At 43.8% G+C, this 21,413-nt stretch overlaps 1 protein-coding gene across 2 annotated transcripts in view; it reads right to left on the minus strand.

Annotated features, from left to right (window-relative positions):
- Positions 1 to 21,413, minus strand: part of PHKA2 (phosphorylase kinase, alpha 2 (liver)) — a 76,015-nt gene that overhangs the window by 42,921 nt on the left and 11,681 nt on the right. For both annotated transcript variants that reach the window (XM_008579869.1, XM_008579862.1), the window contains exons 2-10: positions 18,071 to 18,229; positions 15,186 to 15,233; positions 14,092 to 14,260; positions 11,414 to 11,496; positions 9,809 to 9,889; positions 8,605 to 8,703; positions 6,740 to 6,886; positions 5,151 to 5,204; positions 4,422 to 4,544 (exon numbers count right to left, since the gene is read on the minus strand). In XM_008579869.1, coding sequence (XP_008578091.1) covers positions 4,422 to 4,544; positions 5,151 to 5,204; positions 6,740 to 6,886; positions 8,605 to 8,703; positions 9,809 to 9,889; positions 11,414 to 11,496; positions 14,092 to 14,260; positions 15,186 to 15,233; positions 18,071 to 18,229 — 963 coding nt within the window. The remainder of the gene's footprint in view (positions 1 to 4,421; positions 4,545 to 5,150; positions 5,205 to 6,739; positions 6,887 to 8,604; positions 8,704 to 9,808; positions 9,890 to 11,413; positions 11,497 to 14,091; positions 14,261 to 15,185; positions 15,234 to 18,070; positions 18,230 to 21,413) is intronic.

Consider the following 21,413-nt stretch of genomic DNA (forward strand, 5'->3'; position numbering starts at 1 on the left):
CTCCGACACCAGATGATAAATCTTCTCTTTTCCATCTTCTCCATGATCTATTCCATTCAAATCCCCGAAGTTTAACACTCTTCCTCCAAACTTTCTTTCCTTTAACCTCAGCGGACAAAACTCTTCTACAAGAAATCTCTCAGAATTGCTCCATCTGTCAACGTACCAACCCTAACACTCCCTTAAAAGCCAAACCATATCCCTCACACCAAGCTAGGGGTAGTATCCCTGCAGCAGACTGGCAGATCGATTTCACGCACATGCCTCCTGTTAAACGTCAGCAATACCTCCTAGTAATGGTAAACACTTTTTCCGGGTGGATAGAGGCCTTCCCCACCACTAACAAGAAGGCCACCACTGTGGCTTCCATACTCCTCTCCCAGATTATCCCAAGATTCAGAATGCCCTCTTCCTGGCAGATCGATTTCACGCACATGCCTCCTGTTAAACGTCAGCAATACCTCCTAGTAATGGTAAACACTTTTTCCGGGTGGATAGAGGCCTTCCCCACCACTAACAAGAAGGCCACCACTGTGGCTTCCATCCTCCTCTCCCAAATTATCCCAAGATTCGGGATGCCCTCTTCCATACAAACAGACAACGGCCCAGAGTTCACCGCTCAAATAATACAAAATTTATCTCAAACCCTCTCCCTCCCTTGGCACTTACACTGTCCTTACCGGCCCCAGGCCCCAGGAAAAGTTGAGCGCGCCAACAGGGCTCTAAAAGACATCCTTACTAAACTTTCTTTGGAACTTCACCTTGACTGGGCCCGCCTTTTACCCTTAGCCTTGTTCAGACTCGGGGTCCTCCCGAAGAAACCTTCAAACCTCTCCCCTTTTGAAATTATGTATGGGAGGTCCCCGTTACCTCCAGGGATCATCCCTAAACAAGGAACCATACCCTCCAACCTAGCTATCCCGCCCATCTTCGAGCTGAGCTTTGGAAACACCAAGATTGGCTATTACCTAGCCCTACCTCCTCCCAGAACACTCCCACAGTACACCCTGGGGATTTAGTATTCTACAATTCCACAGAGCCACAAGGTCCTTTAACTCCTAAGTGGGAGGGCCCTTGCCCAGTCATTCTTTGCACTCCCACAGCTGCCAAGCTTTCCCTACCAAACAACCAAGTAACTCCATGGATTCACATTTCTAGGTTAAAACCCTGCTTCCCGGCTTCACCAACGGATCCCACGGAACCTACGCATGACCTGGAAGTTCAAGACACACCCTTTCAAGAAACTAAAACCTTTGCCTGCACCCCTCACCCCTCTGACCCCCTCAAGCTCTGCTTATCCCGACTCCCAAGTCTCCCTCCATTACAGGAACAATGACCACTTCTGCTAACGTTATCCTGTTTCTCTTACTGTGCCTAGTAGGTACTTCTAAATCCTTGTACGTTTGGCGGTTCACAGTGCAAGAGACTTATACAGGGGAACAAGGTAAAACCACCAAACTACTCTCTTCCACGGCAGACTGTCCTGTAGCTGGATGCCAAAGTGCCATCACTATCCCACTTACAAACAGTAAACTAATCTCTCAATCTTCCCGCCCATACCTATGCTTCTTATTCAACCAAACCCAGAATTATTGCCGCTGGTGGCCAGATACTTATGGAGGGTGCCCGTATTGGTCATGCAAAATCCATAACCCACTTATGGGTACCCAGGGTCAAATAGTCCAAAACAGGATGGGTGCGGGAGGACAGATACTCCAACACAACCCAGGTAGCGGGTTCCAACTCCACATTTCTGATCCGTGGGACTCCAGGTGGGCAGGGGTGGTCATCGGATTTTTCTACTGCAATAGTTACGCTTCCCACCCCTGTGGACAATTTGCAGTCACCCGCATGTATGTCCCCATAAAAAATCACACTTCCTTATCTGCTGTACATACTCACATTTCTCAACAAGAAAAAACCCTTTCTTCACAAATACACACTGACAACCAGCTGTCTCCCATTTACACTTGGCAACAAATTATTTCTGAAACTGTTATCTTTCTTAACCGGACTTTCTTCAACTCTACCCCTCCTAACAATTGTTTCCTTTGCGCATCTTTGCTGTGCCCACTTCTGGCTGCTGTCCCTGTAAACATTACCTCAGTCCCTTCCAACTCCTCCTCTAGACCCCTCAGCCTTCCCAATGTTCCTCTATCGGACCCTGATAACACCCCCAACCACACTTTAGTGTCCTATCACTGTTTTCTGGGATCATCCACCCCTTTACCCCATTCTTCATTCCATTGCACTAAAAACTCCACCATCATGATCCACACAATGTCCCCACCGGACACCTTTTTTTGGTGTAACGGAACCCTTTCCACCTTTATCTTTCCTAATACCTCCGTCCCCTGCTACCTAGTCACTGTCGTTCCCCAACTAACTTTCTATTCCCACTCCGAGCTCTCCTCCTTATTCCACCCAACCTCAAGACAGCGTCGGGCCGCCTTCCTCCCAGTTTTGGTGGGAATGTCCTTAACAACGTCAATTATTGCAACCGGCCTGTCGGGGGGCGGGGGGGGGCTTGGGACATACTCTATGGGCAGCAGACGATAGTAACACCAAACTTGAAAAGGCCCTCACCTCCACGGCCGAATCTCTGTCCGCCCTACAGAGACAGATCACCTCCCTAGCTAAAGTCACCTTACAAAACCGCCACGCACTAGATCTCCTCACGGCGGAAGAGGGTGGTACCTGCATTTTCCTCCGGGAAGAATGTTGCTATTATATCAATGAGTCTGGAGTGGTAGAAACCAACGTTGTCAAACTCACTAACTTAGCCTCAGACCTTCGAACTATTAACCACCCCAACCCTTTCTCCTCTATTTTCCAAAACTCCCTTCTCACCTGGGTATGGCCAATATTAGGACCCCTCGCTGTTATATTTATAGCCTGTCTTTTTCTGCCCTGCATTATAAAATTCATTCAAACTCAACTCGGAAGAATTTCTAACCAAACTTTTAACCAGCTTTTACTTAGAAATTACCAGCTCCTGGCCACCGAGGATCCTACCCGCTCTCCATCAGATCAGCTAACCCACTATTAAATGGATCTACATCACCAATGGTCCCTGTTCCTGGAGGTTTTGGCTGCAGACGCCTGGATGCTCTCCCCTACGGCTTCCTACACACACTGGACTCAACAAATAGCTGACCTGTGGCTTCAGGGAACATTTCTAGAGTTCTTCCCCCTTGAAATTACTGTATATTCTACTCTTCTTTAGGGCCTAATAGAAGGTCTCCTATCTCCTCCCAATTCCTCTTCCCCTACTATGCCCCGTCCACCAGGAAGTAGCTCAAAGATTACGACGACCCATTCCCACAACAGAGGAAAAAGGGAGGAATGTAGGGATACCGTGGGCACTCAAGAGGAGGGGGAGGGGGAAGACACTCCCTGGCAATATGGTGCCCTTTTGGGTTCTTCTCCGCAGTAAAAGCCTGCCGGCGCCGCCCCTACTACGCCCCCGTCCAGCAGGAAGCTCGAAGATTATGACGACCCATTCCCACAACAGAGGAAAAAGGGAGGAATGTAGGGATACCATGGGCACTCAAGCGGGGGAGGGGGAAGGCACTCCATGGCAATATGGCGCCCTTCCAGGTTCTTCGCAGTGAAAGCCCGCCGGCGCCAAACCTCAACCAGTCACAGGTCAAGGCCCACCTCCTGCCCAACCCCATCCAATCAGCTACTGCCCCGTCCACCCCCTATCCAAACCCGGAATGCATCTCCCTATAAATATACGCGTGGTCCTTGAATAAAGCGGAACTTCTCTGGTGAACTGTCAGCCCAGGTCTCGCGTGCCTCCTTCAACCGTGCGCCCTTTCACCTTTAACCAACAGAATTAGATGAGAGTGACACTTTGCTAATTCCAGGCCTAAGACTTAAGAAAGTTTGGCAGCTTCTGCTTTTGCATTTTGGGGGAAGATGACCACGGACTACAATGCTGTGAGAAACCTAAGCTGGCCACATGGAGGAAAGCCAAGGTCCCAGCCAACAGACCTGCTGAGTTCCCATCAATTGACAGCCAGCATCAATTCACTAGCCATGCAAGTGAGGTCATCTTGGAAGTAGGTTCTCCAAGCCCCATGGAACTGCCTCAACTGACACCTAGTGAAGCAGAGACAATCTGTCCCTGCTAGGCCCTACCCAAATTGCAGAACTGTAAGTGAATAAATAAAATAGTTGTTGCTTTAATTCACTGTTTTTTTTTGTTCCTTTTCTTTGGTGGCCAGCCAGTAGGGGAATCTGAACTCTTGACCTCAGTGTTATTAGCACCATACTCTAACCAGCTGAGATAACTGGCCAGCCATAATTCACTAAGTTTAGGGAAAATTTGTTAAGTGGCAACAGATAACCAAAACAGTGACCTAAATTTTTGCATAACTCTACGTTCTAATAATAATCAGCACACCAGTTCTCACCTGAACGGCATCACCGTTGAAGACTCCATCTATTATGAAATACGTCCAGAACACAGGCCACTCACATTCAATATTTTCAAAGAGCTTGAGTTCAGCAGGGTCATAATGCAATCGGTTTGGGTCCTAGAATCAAACACATAAAACTTTTTAAAGATAATGTCACATTACATACATCATGCCATTGTGCCTCACTGGGTTTCCCTTTGCTTGTCTTACTTAATGCAGCTTTGAGGTTGGTATGATTAAGATTCCACTATAACGGGGAGATGCTATTTTGGGCAGTTTCCCATGGTAAAATTTCGGAAAGTAAATAAGAAATATACACAAGACTCCTTGGTAGTTTATTATACTAAAGCTTCCTATATCTCTAACAGATAAACAGCAATTTGCCTTACCACTGTGGCTGGCAGACAATCTGTTTTATTTATATTTATATTAGTCACTGTGGCAAAGAAACCCAAGGAGGAGGCCACGGTTGGTCTTTAAAAAGATGTGTGAGCCACAGAACTGTTTGTCCTTGTCTACGAGCTGGTTTTAAACTACCAGCTTGCTGTGCTCCTGATGATCTTACTATTCTATTGCCTAACTCCAGGCTTGCTGACTCCAAAATTAATACTTCCCTTTCCAATATTCCAACATATAATTATAATCAATAGAGGGAGAACAACACAGTGGCAACTTAGATATGAAGCAGTTAAAGAACCATAAGAAACAATATTTAAATACAACCTCTCTTGGAGTTTTATAACCATCTCGAAGGAAGCGGCAGCATCCATAACGTCCCTAATAAGATAAAGAAATGAAGTACATTTGATGAAATTGGAAGAATTTCTTTGCCTTTTTATTTCAATTCAAGTCAGCCCTTCACCCTCTCTCCCATGAATCTTTTAGTAATAAAATTTCTATCAGATGCTCTTTGCTATCAGTATAAAGAGTTATTTTTTAAGTAAGAAGCAAAGTAAATTCAGGTTTGATTGGTACTTGGAAGTGAATGCCAAAACATTCCACTGGAGTATCAGGACTCAAGAATAATTAAAGAGAGTTCATTGAATGACTATTCTTTCATTCTGATTTATTGTATCACACAAGGATGCAAAGGCACCCCCTCACTATTTGGAGAAGCCATCAAGACAGATACTTGGACTGTTTGCTCCTACTTGAAAGATTGGAAAGCTAAAAGGATATTCCCTAGACCCTGGGCAGTTAGGCTTCTGCTGGCCTGATGCATCCCTGCAAGGCTTGGGGTGGGAGGAAGGATAGGGCTTCCTACGCTTAGGACCTTTACTGCTGGCTTTCCTGCTACAGGCTCCAGTATTCCTCTCTAGCTTCCTGGGTGCCAAGAAAGGAGTGTGTAGGGGCAGCACTCTCTCAGTGTGACCCACCAATCACTGGATGGCAGCTTTGGGTGTCCATTTTCCAGTTTCTTCAGTGTGTGGGGGCTGCTGCAGCAGACATTGCACTAGCATGGGCCAGGCCGGACTGGCAACCACGCCCCTAGTGGCCAGCTCCGCAGTGTGCTGGGCCTCGTCCCAGGAGGCTCAGCATAGCCCTGCTCCTCCTGCAAGCCTGTCACTCCCTGCATTAACTCCCTACTTCAGCTTCCTAGAGAGGCTCCTTTTTCTCCACTGAACCCTGACTAATACCGCTGCCTTCTTTTGGGAATATGATCGGAGACCCTTAGCTCCTGTGTTTCCAAGGGACAAAAGCATTTTTCACTGAATCTAAGTAGGACAATCAACATGCAGATTTCAGCTTAAGAAACTTAGAGTCTGATAATTTTACTGATAATTTCTGTTGGCTGTATTTAATAACATTCTCAGTTACTAATAACGTTCTCAGTATTTAATAACATTTTCAGTTTAGTGTAATGTGTTCCTGCATTTTGCCTTGGAACAGGGATTTTTTGACCTTAATTTAACTTTGGGGTCACCAAGTCCCCTGAAATTGTGTATAAAGTCTGAGGACACTGGGACATGTATATTGTTTCTGGCAGTGACTCTACAGCTTTCATGAGCTTCTCAAAGGAATCTGTCTGTGAGCTCTGTTGCCTTTGAAGTACGGTGGTGGTAGGAATTGAGGTTCAAAGGTGCCCGCTTGAGTGCAAGTTCTGCTACTCAAGAAAAGAACCAAGTCACTTAATCACACTGAGACTTCGCTTTCTTGCCTGTAGGCTCAGCTTTGGGTGCCCATGAGTCCACTTAGATAAACCGAGCCATTAACCTCAGGGAGAACCAAAGCATGGGTGAGCTGCTCCATGTCATCATGTGAAAGTGGCACTTCACACAGGGTAGAAGGGCATCAGCATGACCAATGCTTACTTGGAGCTTGGAAATAATCTCATTTTTGGTCACATTCACAAGGTTTACATCTTCCACTGCAAAGGCCGGAAAAGAAATAATGGAAAGAAGTCCGGCGTCAATTTCTTTGGATGTTGATGCTCTTGGCAGCATGGAAAACAGGATAGACTGAAAGAGAAACAAAGAGGTGGTTTAACCTGGAATAGTACTAGAGACCATGGCCTTAGCCCCAAGGGAACTTTCAAATGAGTTTGCCAATTTTGAGTAGAGCTTTGTCCTACCAACATGGCCCCTGCCAGCCAACCTTGTAGAAGTAGAGGGCTGGGGAGGGCATGGTAATGCCTGAAGCCTGTGCTGGGAACTGCTTGTCTGCCTTCCTTCCGTGCCCTCTATTGACTTTGCCAGACCTTTAGGACACTCAGGAGGAACTATGGGGGTACCTGTGTCAGCAGGCTAAGGTGTCCTGGCTATGAAGATAGAGACCAGAAAAGCACACACACATGGGGCTGGCACGGAGAAATGTCTGGCTTCTGACCAGTTGGATTGGGTGACCCAGAAACCACTTATAGAAAGAGTCAAATCCAGAAAATCTCTGGCAAAATGGTAAACAACAAAATTAGTTTAGTCCTAGAATCTTTCTAGGGTTAATTAGAGGCACTATAATATGGCTTCAATTATAAGGTGGTTGGATTAGACACTGTAAACTTGGAAAGAAGTTGAAATTATAAGGAAAAATTTGGGAAGAGAAAGGAGCTAACACTGAGATCTTACATGTACAAACATGGGGCTAGATCCCTGAAAACATAAGCTCATTAAATCTTCCATATGAGGAAGGAATTAGAGGATTAGGTCCAATCCACACATGAGGACTCTGAGAATCACGCCTAAGGCAGTGCAGCTAGTAAGTGACGGAGCTAGGATCCTAACCCAGGCTCAGCCAGCTACAAAGCTCACACATTCCCACTAGATGACACATCTATCAGATTATGATCTACAGGAAGCACACCAGCTTGTCTCTATTAAATTATATCCCCCAAAATAACAGATTCCCCATTAAGGACCACTGAATGGGGGGAAATGGAGTGAGCTGGAAGGTGGGATAAAGATGGGTGAAACCCTTCAGCTTCAGAACAAGGCGTCATTTTCTAAAGCCAACTGACCCCTGGGCCCAGTTCTTTATCTAGTCACTCTTCCCTAGATTTTCTCTGCCTGGAAACACAGACTCCCACTGGAAGCTCTCCATTTACAAAATTCTATGGATCTGACTCACTTAAGCCCCAGCACAGTACATGGCACGCCGCTTGGCCCTCACTAAACAAGAGTTTGCAATTGACTAGCAATTGATGACCTACTGTCTGCTTAATGGAGTCCCTAATCTGTATCAAATCACTCCTTTCTCTGATCTGTACTTCACGGAGGTTCTATTAATTTGCCATCTCTCCCCCGCTACCCATTCTGCCCAGCCCCAAACCCCACAAGTGAACTACTGCTTGCTAATTATTCAATTTGGGAGCATTGTGAAATAAATCTGAGAGAAAACCATCTATGTACTCAAAAAAATATAAAACAGATTGGCCTCCAGCAGAGCAAGGTTGCTTTGATTGTTGAATCCACATAAATAGCATTGCCATGTCTTAGGTTTGCATAGTACTTTCTGGCTTACAAAGTGCTTAGACAAACTGTCAAAGGTGATTTTCTGTGATTCTTAAAACCACCTTGTGAGGCAGGAGGGGAGGGTGCCCATTCTATGGATGAGAAAACTGATGCTCAAAGAAGCCAAGTAGCACAAAGCTAGAAAGGCAGAGAATCTGAACTGGAGTGCAGGTCTCCGACTCCAGGATTCTCCTGCTCTCTACTCTCTGGAAGGCAGGAGGCTCAGTTGTCACCTGGCAGTGCTCAACCTCATCAGGCAGGACATGGATCACAGACTTGCGTCCTCCATGGGCTCCAAAAAGGTCCAGTTCATCAATTGCCTCAAGTGCTGCCTGCAAACACAGGTATGAATTACTTTTTCTTTTTAATAAGCATACCCTCCAATATCTGGCACTCCTTTTTCATTAAGCAATCTAGCATACATGTTTTCCCAAAGGCAATAAAACACGTCTTGAAAATCCAGCTAAAGAGTCCTATAGTCACCTTCTGTCTTTACTTTCACTGTATCAGAGCTTTCCTGTGTGTTGTTGCTCATTGTAGGAACAGGAAAGAGAAAACAGAAAAACAATTCCCAGAATGAAATCAGTATTCTACCAAAAAATGAAATATTAACAAGTTCATAACAGTGTGTGTGTGTGTGTGTCTAAATTCATGGTTGGCTTTTCTTTCACCTATTTTAGTGGTTAACTTCTAACATTAGCAAATCTAGTGCTTCAGAAAGTTAATTCTTTTAGTAATAAGTACATTTTCTGTCAGTTTACTTTAGCAGAGCATATTTATTGTTGCTTGAAAATTTCTGGCTCTGGAGCCTATGTCCAAAAAATATACTTCCGTTTTGAGAAGGAGGAAGAGGAGGTGGTGTACTAAATGTCTACAGCAAGAGGCGCACGTTGGAGACCTGCAGGCTGACTCTACCCGCGAGGTGCTTTGCTGGTTTGAGAGTACTTTTTAACTGAGTCTGAACTGGAATACCTTTAGGGAAAGCTCCCAGCATCCCCATATCCCCCATATCTTTCTCTCTGGCCAGCTTCACTTGTTATTGCTACTCGCCTGACTTTGTAGACTTTTGAACTTGTAAGCCTGACCTACAAAGTGATCATATTCTTCAGCCTTCTTTATGACCCAGAAAAGAAGACTGGACACTACAAGTGCAGCTTCTTAAGCAACAGCAAGAGCTTTGACGTGTGGGTGATAACAACAGATAACAAGGACAGAGCACAACTTATTTTCTGCCACATGCAGATTTCAGCACAGGAAACCTACTTTGTTTACCTATAATTTCAGTTGCCTGGGGTACATGCGCCACTTGAATTTCACATAAATGCTGTTGACTTTTGAAGAATGTACTAATCAGATTAAATCCAAACTCCTAATGAAGAGAACCGAATCAAAGCAGCAAAAATGCACAGAAGGCAGAACAAACAGTAAAACTGTCACCTTGGCCATTCCTACAGAGCTTGCATTCAATTCCGGAATGCCCTGATTAGTCTTATCTCCACGCTCCCACATGCCATAATCCTAAGGGAGAAAAAGGCAGTAATCAGAGGGGGAGAAAGAGGTATATGAGAAGTGCTACGGAAAAACGATTCCTTTTTGTTACTGCAGGCATAAGGAAACCTGAGTATCTCTTCTCAAAAGGCTCCCAAATTCAAGGCTTTGTATACTCACACTGTATTCTCACCTAGCTTCACTTCATGTGACCTCTGCACAGTTTCTGAAGACAATACTCAAGTGGAACAAAAGTGCATGCAAAAACACTCTCAAATTTCTTATTTCTAAAAGGTATTAATTTGTAAGGAACTCTTGATTTGTAGAGAACTAAATATTTATCTTAAAATCAAATAAAATGCCGCCCCTCGATTTAGCCAATGCCTTTAACTTATATTAAATTGTAAGATGGAATAAAGAAACTTTAACACATAGGTTATAACTAGTTGAAGCCAACAACACCATTTAAAAATAATTTAATACCTATTTTTAGCCTATTTAACATATTTTATGTCTTGGGGAAAAAAATGCTCAGCAAGCAACCAGAACCAAAGTCAAAACTGAGGCACAGAACACTGAACTTACATGGCATTTAAAAACTGGTTAATATGAATTGGCTCAGACACTCACACAGAGGACTTGATGCATGTGTACCTAACTTTCACAATTCATATTTTCATTTAAAAACCCAAATATTGGATGCTGTTTTGAAATAATGCTACGTGCACTATTGAAAGACTACAACCCAACAAGAACAGGACTAATGCCAAACTTTCAGTCTTTTTTTTAATCTCCAAAGACGAACATTTTCAACACGTGGAACTTGAGACATAGACATAGGAGAGCAACTGTAGCCTCCTCCTTGCAGCTGAGCCCAGGATTATTTCCTTGGGCCCTCCTCCACTCCCACCCATTTTTACTGCAACCCAGGAGTCAAATGACTCATCCTCAAAAACTGCTTTGATCAGGCCACTCTTCAGCCTCAGAGTTCAAGATGACAAATGGTTTCTTCCCTAGGGCATCACATTCACATCTCTCTCCAGATGGCCATACCTTCTGAGATCTGGCCTCTACCTCCTGCATTCCTGCAAGCTGCCTTTATTCTCTGTTATTTTACAATATCGACTTCCACCCTAAGTCTATTCCCTTACTCTGCATCCTTATCCCCAAGCAGGGATTCTGCCTGGCTCGGGCCCCTCTATGCATGGGCCTGCTAAGATCATCCCCACAACACTCTAGCTCCTCCCAAGATGCTAATACTGTTACCTCTACATCCCAACTCGGGCAGGCCATATGCATCCTAGGGGACATTTTAGAGTGGGATTTAAAAAAAGAAAAATGGATTCAGACAGAGAATGTGGTGCACTCCAAAAACAAAACCCCCAACTGTATCCCAGGACAAAAATGTGCACTTTGCGGAGGTGATACAACGTTACAGCTCTAGACTTGCTAACCTTCTGGTCAGCCCCAAACAACCTGGCCCTTAAAGAACTATATGATTTTTATTCTTTTTGATGACTGACACACCTGAAGACTACCAGGGTTGATACTTACAGCGACTTTATATGCAGCTTCTATGTAAAAAACAAGATTCTGTATGAAAGCCACCTCATCGAGGGTGAAAATAATACGTAAGCCTAGTAAAGAAAAACATTAAGGTTATGAGGTTATGTTGTGAAAAGAAAGCTGCCAATTACAAATCATAAATATCACACTAGGAAATAAATCCTTTTACTCTCATTTTTATTTTTCTTACTAGGGCATCAAAAATTAAGTCTGAAGTAAGCATAATAATGTCTAATTTCATAAAGAGGAAGGGAGGGAGAGGAGGGATGGAAGGAAGGAAGGAAGGGAGTGAGGGAGTGAGGGAAGGAAAGAGGAAAGGGAGGGAGAGAGAGAGGGAGGGAGAGAGGGAAAGACAGAGGGAGGGAAGGAAGGAGGGAGGGGGAAAGAAAGAGTGGCTCCTTTCCTATGTGTGCCTACAAGTAGAAGGGGTTGAAAGATAAGGCACGGGGCCTCTGGTACATGTTGTATTTGTGCAGAGAAGGTTCCAACAAAGCAAGGACTTCAGCCCAGAAGAACCAGAGACACTGTCCTTATTCTTGAGTGAGCCAAACACAAAAGGGTAGGTCCTTTTCCACTGCAGCAGATAGGGAAAGTAGAGCTCCCAGCTTCAGGAGCCGGCTCTTCACCCCATGGAAAGCCCAGCTCCCAGGACCTGCCGGGGGGCTGCACCAAGTCACTGAGGCAGGCAGTGACCAAGAACGCTGATTCGTTAATCAGGCCCTTGAAAATATAGTTGGTTATAGCAAATACATGCATTTAAAGCACAAATTCTTGAAGCTGGCATGGATATAAGATATGCGCTCTTATATGTATGAAGGAAGTTTAAATTATAAGCTAGATTAGAAGTTTAACTAGAACTAAGTTTAACTAGTAACTGAAAACAATTTGGCAATATATGTGAGTACTCTTTGAATGGCATCTAACTATCAGAAGGAAGTAAATGGAGATGGGGTCAAAGTTGGTACTGTGACATTAGTTATAATAGCAACAACAACAAAAAATAATAAAGAAATAATTTAATTATGGTATATCCCTTGATAAAAATCACTAAAATAATGTTTATGATGAGCTTGTAAAATCATGGAGGAAATGCTTAGCTATAATGCTTATGTAAGAAAAAGACTACGTGTATATATACAATATGACCTCAAATATGTTAAAAAGTGCATAGAAAAAAAGACTTGGAGGAGACACATCTGAATGAAAACTGGCAGTAGAATTTTCTCTTTGTATTTTGTTATATTTTCCAAAATATCTTCAGTGAGCTCATATTAACTTCACAACCAAAAAGTATTTTTTAATAAATGCATGGTTTATTCACAAAGCCACGACATTACTTACTGACTTACGGGATTTTTTAGTTCCACACCTGCAGTCTGAAATAAATGGGAAGACTCAGGCACATCATTTTACTGGACTGATGATGAGAATGCTGAGATACAGCCACTAAGTGCCATAAGCCAGGGGAGCCCCCGTAGCAGATGGAGAGAGAGACCATTTGGTGTGCAAAGTCCTGGCAACCAGGCTGCCACAGAAGGCACTCCCGCAGGGACAAGGCACTCTGTCCTGCAGCTGTGGTCTGCTCTCAGCACAGGAGCCACTGGCTGTTCAGCCCGCACTGGGCATGCTGCAGAGCAGTGGAAGTTACGCTGCTCAAATATCATTTGGATAAACAAGGGTGTGTTTAGAAGAGGGTGACCAGGGGCCGGCCCCGTGGCCCCAGGAGAGTGCGGCACTGGGAGCACAGTGGCGCTCCTGCCGCGGGTTCGGATCATATATAGGGATGGCTGGTGCGCTCACTGGCTGAGCGCGGTGTGGGTGACACCAAGCCAAGGGTTGCAATCCCCTTACCGGTCACATAAAAAAAAAGGAGGGTGACTAGGATAGTCAGAGGGAGAGGTGAAGGGACAAGGCTGCTAATCCTGGAGGAGAAAGTCTTAAGGGCAGGCGTGAGACTGTCTGCAGCCCCTTGAACTGTCAAAGTTGGGCCTGACCTAGGTTGTTCCAGGAACGAGGTGAGGGTGACAGTAAGGAAGCTGTGGGCTTGACAGAAAGAAGCTAATGGGGCCGGCTCAACAGCCCTCATCCCGCAAGAGCCCAGGTGGAGGCTGACTGTCCAGTCGGCAGGTCACGGACGGGGTCCCTGCATTCCCTGACCTATCACAGAAGCAAATGCACCTAATATCACAGAGAAGCATGCTTTTCCTTTGCATAAACTGCTTCTATAGTTTGAATGTGTCCCCTCCAAATTTCAGGTGCTGCCAACGTGATGGTATTAAGACCTGGAGCCTTTAATAGGTGATTAGGCCATGAGGGCTCCTCCCTCGTGAATGGGATTAAGGCCCTTAGAAAAGCAGCTTCACGCAGCCTTTGGCTCTCTTGCCCTTCTGCCTTCCATCACATCAGGACACATGTGAGGACATAGCCTTCCTCCCTTCTGGAAGATGCAGCCCTCATCAGATAACTGAGCCTGTCTTCGCCTTGATCTTGGACATCCTGGCCTCCAGAACTGTGAGGGAATAACTTTCTGTTTTTTATAATTTGCCCAGCCTCAGGTATTTTGTTAGAGCAGCACAAAGTGGACTAAGACACTGGTCACGGACCTGCCCCCTCCCCATACCCTTTCTGAATTGTCACTCCCATGGGCTCAAACAGCCCTGGCTCACCTGAGGCAGTCATCTGGGCCAGGAACAGGAGGAAGAGGGAGGTGGCATCCACCTGGAGGTGGCCCCACTGGTCGTCCCCCACCACAGTGCTGCAGGTGGCAGTGTTGTACTTGGCATGCAGGCTGTCCTTGGTACTCTGAGTGTGCTTGAACTTCTCCACTTTGTCCACCTGAGGGAGAAGGCAGAAGGCAGGCTCCTCATAGCTACAGGGGTTCAAGGCTGGTAGAGGCCACACCCAGGACCCATCACCTGGATCTAGATCTCTGATCTGCTACTTCTGGGAGCCAGAGGGACAGAAGGCAGCTGCTAGTGAGCACCACACAGAGGGGCTGTGCTGGGGATCCTTCTCAGACATTTACCGGAAATGCCCCAGCCCAGTGGGATTTTAACAAGCTCTGCAGGGGTGAGGGGTCACTCCAAAGGGTGTCCTTGTCTGCATATCCCCAGCTGGGAACACAGGGTAGGTACAATGAGAGAGGGAGGGAAGGAGGGAGAGAGGAAAAGAAGGAAGAGGACTTGTTTAGATGCCAACTTCTTGTTTCCTAATGTTGAAAGGAAAAGAGCAAACGTCTTTGAATGTGCTTACTGAGGGTGGGGACCGTACGATATTCATCTTTGAATTTGTGCTGATCCTAGTATAATGTTCTGTATATAGCATGTGCTCAATAAATTGTTTAATTTACCCCTCAATGAAAACACCAATAAACAGTAATCAAGTTTTAAAAACTCAAGCATTTAATCTCAAATGAAAGTATACCCTTTTATAAACTTGACAGAATAAACATGGCTTTCCGGAGTGTCTTTTAAAAAAAAGTTTTCTTCCCCATTAAAAAAAAAGGCATGTTCTCCTTTTACACATGTAACTCTTCAAAAGAGATTCTCAGAAACAGTATTCTTTGAGACTGTGATTCTATAGTAAAACAAAATTATTTAAAAAAAGAGAAAGTAGGCAAAATATTTCCAATTTCTCTTTCTGTTGAGAAAAAAAGTTCAAAACGCTTTAAGCATGTTCAGTGTCATGAGGAAAATGGCCTGAGATGCCTGCTCTGATGCTCTGTGGACACACGTTGACACATTTGTCGTGTTCCGCCTACCTGTCTCATCATGCACTGCAGGAGACCTCGCATCAGCTTCACCACGTTCTGTGGAAATAAAGCGCAGTCAGTGACAGGGCCTGGGTTCCTGGCTCCAGGGAAACCACCTCCTCGCCACCACACACACGGAAGCCAGCGCTGCCTGGCAACTCCCCGGGAAGGGTGGGTCCTGAGCACACACGAGTGGTCTGGTGGTTCATCTTATCTCCACTCCTCCACTCCATCACAAAGAAAGGAAAATCGTGACAAAGTGACTTAACTCAAATAAAGGGGTTGGATCAGATGGTATCTTCCGGCTCTGAAATTCTGACTCCTCACTGACATTTTAGCAACGCAATTCTTATAAGCCTAGTACTCTGGAGCTTTATGTCACATTTCTTAGTAATTTATTTTTGTCATACTAAGGATGAATTAAGTCTTTCATGCCTGCCCAAAAGTAATGATGTTTTTTTTGCCAGAATAGCCATTTGTGACACCATTACTGCACTACTGAGTAAGGTTCTTACAAAATGCAAGTGGCAGTCAAGGTTTCTTAATAATATGGTTTACTGTAACCGATTACTATTAATGTTATCATCACTCTAAGTAACAGCAATGATGCCGTGGTAATCCATTAGACACTAGGTCTAGGCATCGTACAGAACGTGCTGGCTGCATCGTCTCTCATTCTCGCCCCAGCTTCTGAGGTGGGTGGCAGCACTACCTGCGTTACAGACGAGGAAGCTGAGGCTGAGAGAGGTGAGGTAACATGGCTAATGCCTCCGAGCTGCAGCTGCAAGGGTGGGCCAAGGACCGTGCCCGGGCAGTAGACGCCAGAGCTTGTGGCGCTCAATCAAGTGCATTTTGTGGCCTCCCATTTCCTCCACAATTCCGGCCCATCTAAAGACTGGTCTTAACATGTCCTACTAAAAACACTATACAAATACTTCACAAGTGGTAGGTCAAAGCAGCCCGGCTGAAGGAAGCCCCCACCTAGGGGCACAAGCGTCTCCTCTCTCCCAGAATGTACAGGTTTGCAAGGCAGGACAGAGTGAAGGACCCTGAAAGTTCACTGCCAGCGAAAAGTCTGGAATGGACTGTCCTTCAGATCCTTCCACTTCTAAAATCCTAGGGTTCTAGCATATAATCTCACTTTATGTCATAAACTCTGTTGGGGCCAAAAATGTTACCTCATATCGTTAAGGTAAAATTAACACTGTTATAATTAACATTTCCTATGATTTATGGCATAAACATTTGTCAATTGACTTCCCCTAAAATAAAGAAGTTATTTTCCATTAAGACAAAGTCCAGTGGTTCCAAATTGGGGGTGATTTTACTATCCCCCAGGGGTGGGGGAGCATATGGAAATGTGGGGGTGGAGGCATTTTTATTGTCATAATGATGGAGGTGGGGGCTGCTGGCATTTAGTGAGTGGGGTCGAAGGATCCTAAATGTCCTGCAATGCATGGGACAGCTTTGCACAATGAAGGACTCTAGCCCAAAATGCAATAGTGCCCTTGTTGAGGATCACTGGAAGATCCCCATGTTATTTTCCATAATCAAGGAAGATGTCTCCTTTAGTTATTATCCACGTGCATCAAATAGTAAAAGGCATTAGGATACAATGTGGCCTGTTCATGTCTCACTGTTGTTAGTCGAGGAGCAACAAATCTAGTCAACCTTAACCTAGGCCAAGTAGGGACGTACGTGTGTGCGTGCATGCTTGCATGTGTGTAGATAAGCACTGCTTTACAAATCATTATACTATTAAATGAATGATTCACTTATATAAAAGTCATCCAACTTCTTGGAGGAGCATTTCATGTTTGCTGTATGCAATTTCAAAAACTATCTATACTTCCTTAGCTCTGGGACTGGGTGATTTCCTTACTTCACACTCCATGTGTTTTGGCAAATTCAAACCCTGCTCCCTGAGACCAGCTTCTTTTCTAAGCCCCCCTATGGCTGTCAAGCTCCCCTTGCTTGGGCCCATGTTGGTTGCTATCAACAAACACTGACTGGGCTGTAAGAATTCTTCCTGGACCTCATGGGCTGCTGGCTGTGAGGGCCATTGAGGAGAATATCAGTGAAAGATAACTCCCAAAGGCTCTCACCCCAAGACAATTATACTTTTATATCCCAGTGCTTCCTACTTTAATGCTATCACTCAAAACACTAGGAAAATACCTCCTGTGCTCAGGGGCAGATTCTTTTGTTACAAACTCATTGATGGCAAATCTTATCTTTGGTGGGTATCTTGGTTTCTAATTTTGGAAAACAATTAAAAGGACATCATTGTGCTGTGTGGTGAGTAACATCGGCACAAAAACTGGATGACACCAGTGTGGTTCAAAATTAAAGGGTGACCATAAATTAATAAGACTGTTTTCCTGGAATGGCTCAAACTAGAAAGGTATTTATAAAGGAAGTTTCAAAAATATTTTAAGCAGCAGCAATAGTGTTTGGTATAAATATTCTTTCAATGTGGCTACTCTGAAGAGTACACACTTAGGAATGTGTAGCTCTGATCTGCTGACTTTTTAAAAATGATCATATTGGTTTATAATGATGCCTTGTATGTAAATATGTATAAAATTGATAGAGCATGTGTAAGAGAAATGTAGCTAGTCAGGAAAATCGACACTTTGGGGTTAGAAATTTGGAGACATTCATTTCTTATTTGGTGTGATTTTGGGTGTTATCATTTCATGGAGGAAAATATTTCAAACAGACAAATGTGAGGTTGAGACTATCTAAGTGTCCCCCCCACAAATATTCTACAGCAAAAATGGAAGAGAGGCCTGAAAGCAAATTGTTCTGCATACATAGCTACTTTCTCATCAGTTTTTCAGTTCAAGGACAAGGTGCTGAGCAGCCAAGATGCAGCCATCCGTCACCATTACCTGTTCTAACTCGTAGGCCTTGGCCTTGTCCTCGTCGCGGTCAGCATTCTTGCGGTAGGCCATGCCCAGGCCCCACACGGCCAGGATGCTGTAGATGTTGTCCCGCACCCAGGCGTCCTTCTGCTCATGACTGGCTGACAGCAGCCCTGTGACAGGATCCTGTTAGAGAAGAGACACAAAATGGCTCAACACCACCCTTCAGACAGCTCCTGGCCAACTGCTCGTCCAAGGGGGCAGATGAGGACCTAGGACGAAGAGCAGAGAGACCAGGGTTCCAGTCTTTGCTCTGCCACTAACAGTGTGATCTTGGGAGAGAAGTCACATCAGTTCTCTGTGCCTCGGTTTCCTCGCCTATATAGCAGGGATATAAGTCTAGAAAATTTCTAAGGAACCTTCTAACTCTTATGTTGTTCTTTCACTTTCAGACCAGAGGCACTGTTGTAAGTGACAAAACAGAAGAAACAGAAAACAGAAAAAGCTTGTAAGGCTTTTATAAATCCGTGCACTGCAGGCTTTAGGTCTTCTTCAGCCTCCACGTTTCCACAGTAATCGGCAAAGCACTAAACCTGGGAGCAAGAGACCACTCCACTCACCAGCTCTCTGTGCCCAGGGAAGTCACTTTCCTTACCTGGGCCTCAGTTGCCTCATCTACAATCTGGATCCTTCACGTGCCTAAACAGAAGGTGCTGAGCAAGAGGACATCTGGGAAAGTCCCATTTAGCTATAATATCACTGGAATTTAAAAGGGCAGCTCAGTCACTACAAAGCCAGACCCTCACACAAAAAAATTGTGCACAAATGTTTATAGCAGCATTATTCATGAAGGCCAAAAAGTGGAGACAAGCCAAATATCCATCAACTGATGAGTAGATAAACCTAATGTGGTTGCTATAAACAGTGAAATAGTTGGCAATAAAAAGGAAGTACTAATATGAGGATACTTCAAAAAGTTTGTAGAAAAATAGAATTGAAAGCTAATACAAATCTTTCCATGAACTTTTTGAAGTACCCTTGTACATGCTACAACATGGATGAACCTTGAGAACATTAAGCTAAGTGGCTGCTAATCTCTTTCTTTTTTTTCTTTTCTTTTTGGAAGTGATGAAAATGCTCTAAAATTGGTTGTGGTGATGGCTGATGGTTGCACAACTCTGTGAATACACTAAAAACCAATCAATTGTATACTTTGAATAGGTGAATTGTGTGGCAAATTATACCTCAACACAGCTATTAATTTTTAAAAAGCCAGTCCTAATAAACTCTGTGCCTAGAAATAAAATGTATAAGATAGGAGAAGAGTTACATTAAAATAAAGACTGTTGACTTTTACTGAAAATATACAAAGAAATCTATATCTAATAAAATGCATCATAACAATCAGAACCTTGCCAGCTCATTCAAAAGGTACCGTATTATTTACAAGAGGGCTAATGAAAAACTCTGCTAGATACCTTCAAGTAATACTGTCAAGGGTTAGTATCATTTCACATGGTCCCACCTAAAGAATTAAATAGTTGACTTTCTCCTTTAACTAATCTATGCCCTCTACAAAAACATCTAAAACTCAACTAATATTACCCTCAGGGGCAACAGAATTCAGTGTTTTGACACTATTCTTCAGCCAACAACTACGAATCAATGTATTCAAGTCAACCAGGACCGAAGTCTAGGAAAGGCTGAGTGAGAGCACAAGTCTTATTCCAATAGTGGACTACTGATGTGCTTTTTAAAAATCACTATTCAGCAATGGATAACATAAGCATCTTTATCTGTTCTGAGGCCTGTTGGGTAAGCCTGGGACAGGAAAGCATCGGGAGATCCAGAGTAAGAACTCAACCCCTTCCTGGAGTCTCCACCTACCATGAATCCACAGAGACAAACCACCTTCTGATGACACAGCAGTGATCGCTTACACATAATGCCAAATGTGGTTTGGATTAGGAAATGTCACTGTCCTATTAACTGAAAGTCATCTCTTTTACTCTTTAGTTTGGCCTTAACTGTGAGAGTGGATTAGTTCATCCCCACCCTAAGCTAAACTGTCTGTCCCGCATGTTCAACTACATAGAAGCAGTCTGAGTGTTTCTGGGGATCCCCATATTAAAAAACTATGCATACACAAGCCATGTGTTATGGTGTTACTGTACTCAGCAAAAGGAATATTTGCTTTCCGACTTGCTTCTCTCTCTGAGTCTATAAAAAATAATACATGTGTTGGAAGAAGATGTAGGCAGCTCCGTTTTGATGTGATTCATAAAAACTGAAGTGACCACAGACTGGCCACCTCTGGTCTGCTGTCTCTTCTAATAAGGATAACCCAGTGGTTTTGTCTTGAGTTATCACCTACATGGAGATGGACTGTGCTATGTCATCCGCACCCTCACCCATTGATTCTGTGAACCACCCAGAAAGGTTCAGCTGTTTAGAGCTCTGGGGTCTTTTGTTTACATTAGGTATGGAAATGGAGGAAGGTACAAAGACTGCTCTATCTGACACCATTTTGCAAGCTAAGCATGGACACAGGCAAATGCAGACCACAGGAAGAAGGTGGGGAGATTTTAAACCCAGGCTAAGCCTATGGTTTCAGATATGATCATTTTAGCCATATGCTGCTTTCCAATCTTTTAAAGATTATTATGTAGTTATTATCTATCTCCACATATTACATTGCAGAAATATATAACTACAATCATATAGATGTACCTTTTTCAGATGTCTTTTTTCCTTCTTTGCTTGGCTCCCTCCCTCCCTCACATCAGCAAGCCCATAAACATAGTACATAAAACAACCTTGCATATGTTTTTCCATGTTTTTTCTCTACGCTACTAAAATCAGATATTTCTTGTGTGTATATAGATATGTACACATATATATCCTTATGTATAAATTCCTGTTTATGCACAGGTTTTGGAGGGGTTGGATCATTGTTTCTAATGAACAGGCTCCTAGGATCATATGATGCCCACCACTGAGCCTCTCTCTCATTCAACAGAACCTTATGAGATCCCTCCAAGTCATCTGGCATAACTCAAACTTATGAGTTTTAGAGGCTGCATAATATTCCATGGTGGATACATATAACAATGCATCCAGTCATTTATCCTTATAATGTAGCCATTTGTTTTATAGGGCTGGTTGTTTTTTAGGTTTTTTTGGCCACTACAAAAATACTGCAACAGATATCCTTATAACATATATTCTTTTCAACAGTGCTTTTATTTATATGGAATAGAATCCCCAAAATGGGATTGCCTGACTGACAGGTTATATGTATATGTATATGTATATATATATATATATATGTATATATATATATATATATATGCACTTTCAATTTTAATAA

The sequence above is a fragment of the Galeopterus variegatus genome, unplaced genomic scaffold, assembly GCF_000696425.1.
Source record: "Galeopterus variegatus unplaced genomic scaffold, G_variegatus-3.0.2 Scaffold82, whole genome shotgun sequence".
NCBI classification, from domain to species: domain Eukaryota; kingdom Metazoa; phylum Chordata; class Mammalia; order Dermoptera; family Cynocephalidae; genus Galeopterus; species Galeopterus variegatus.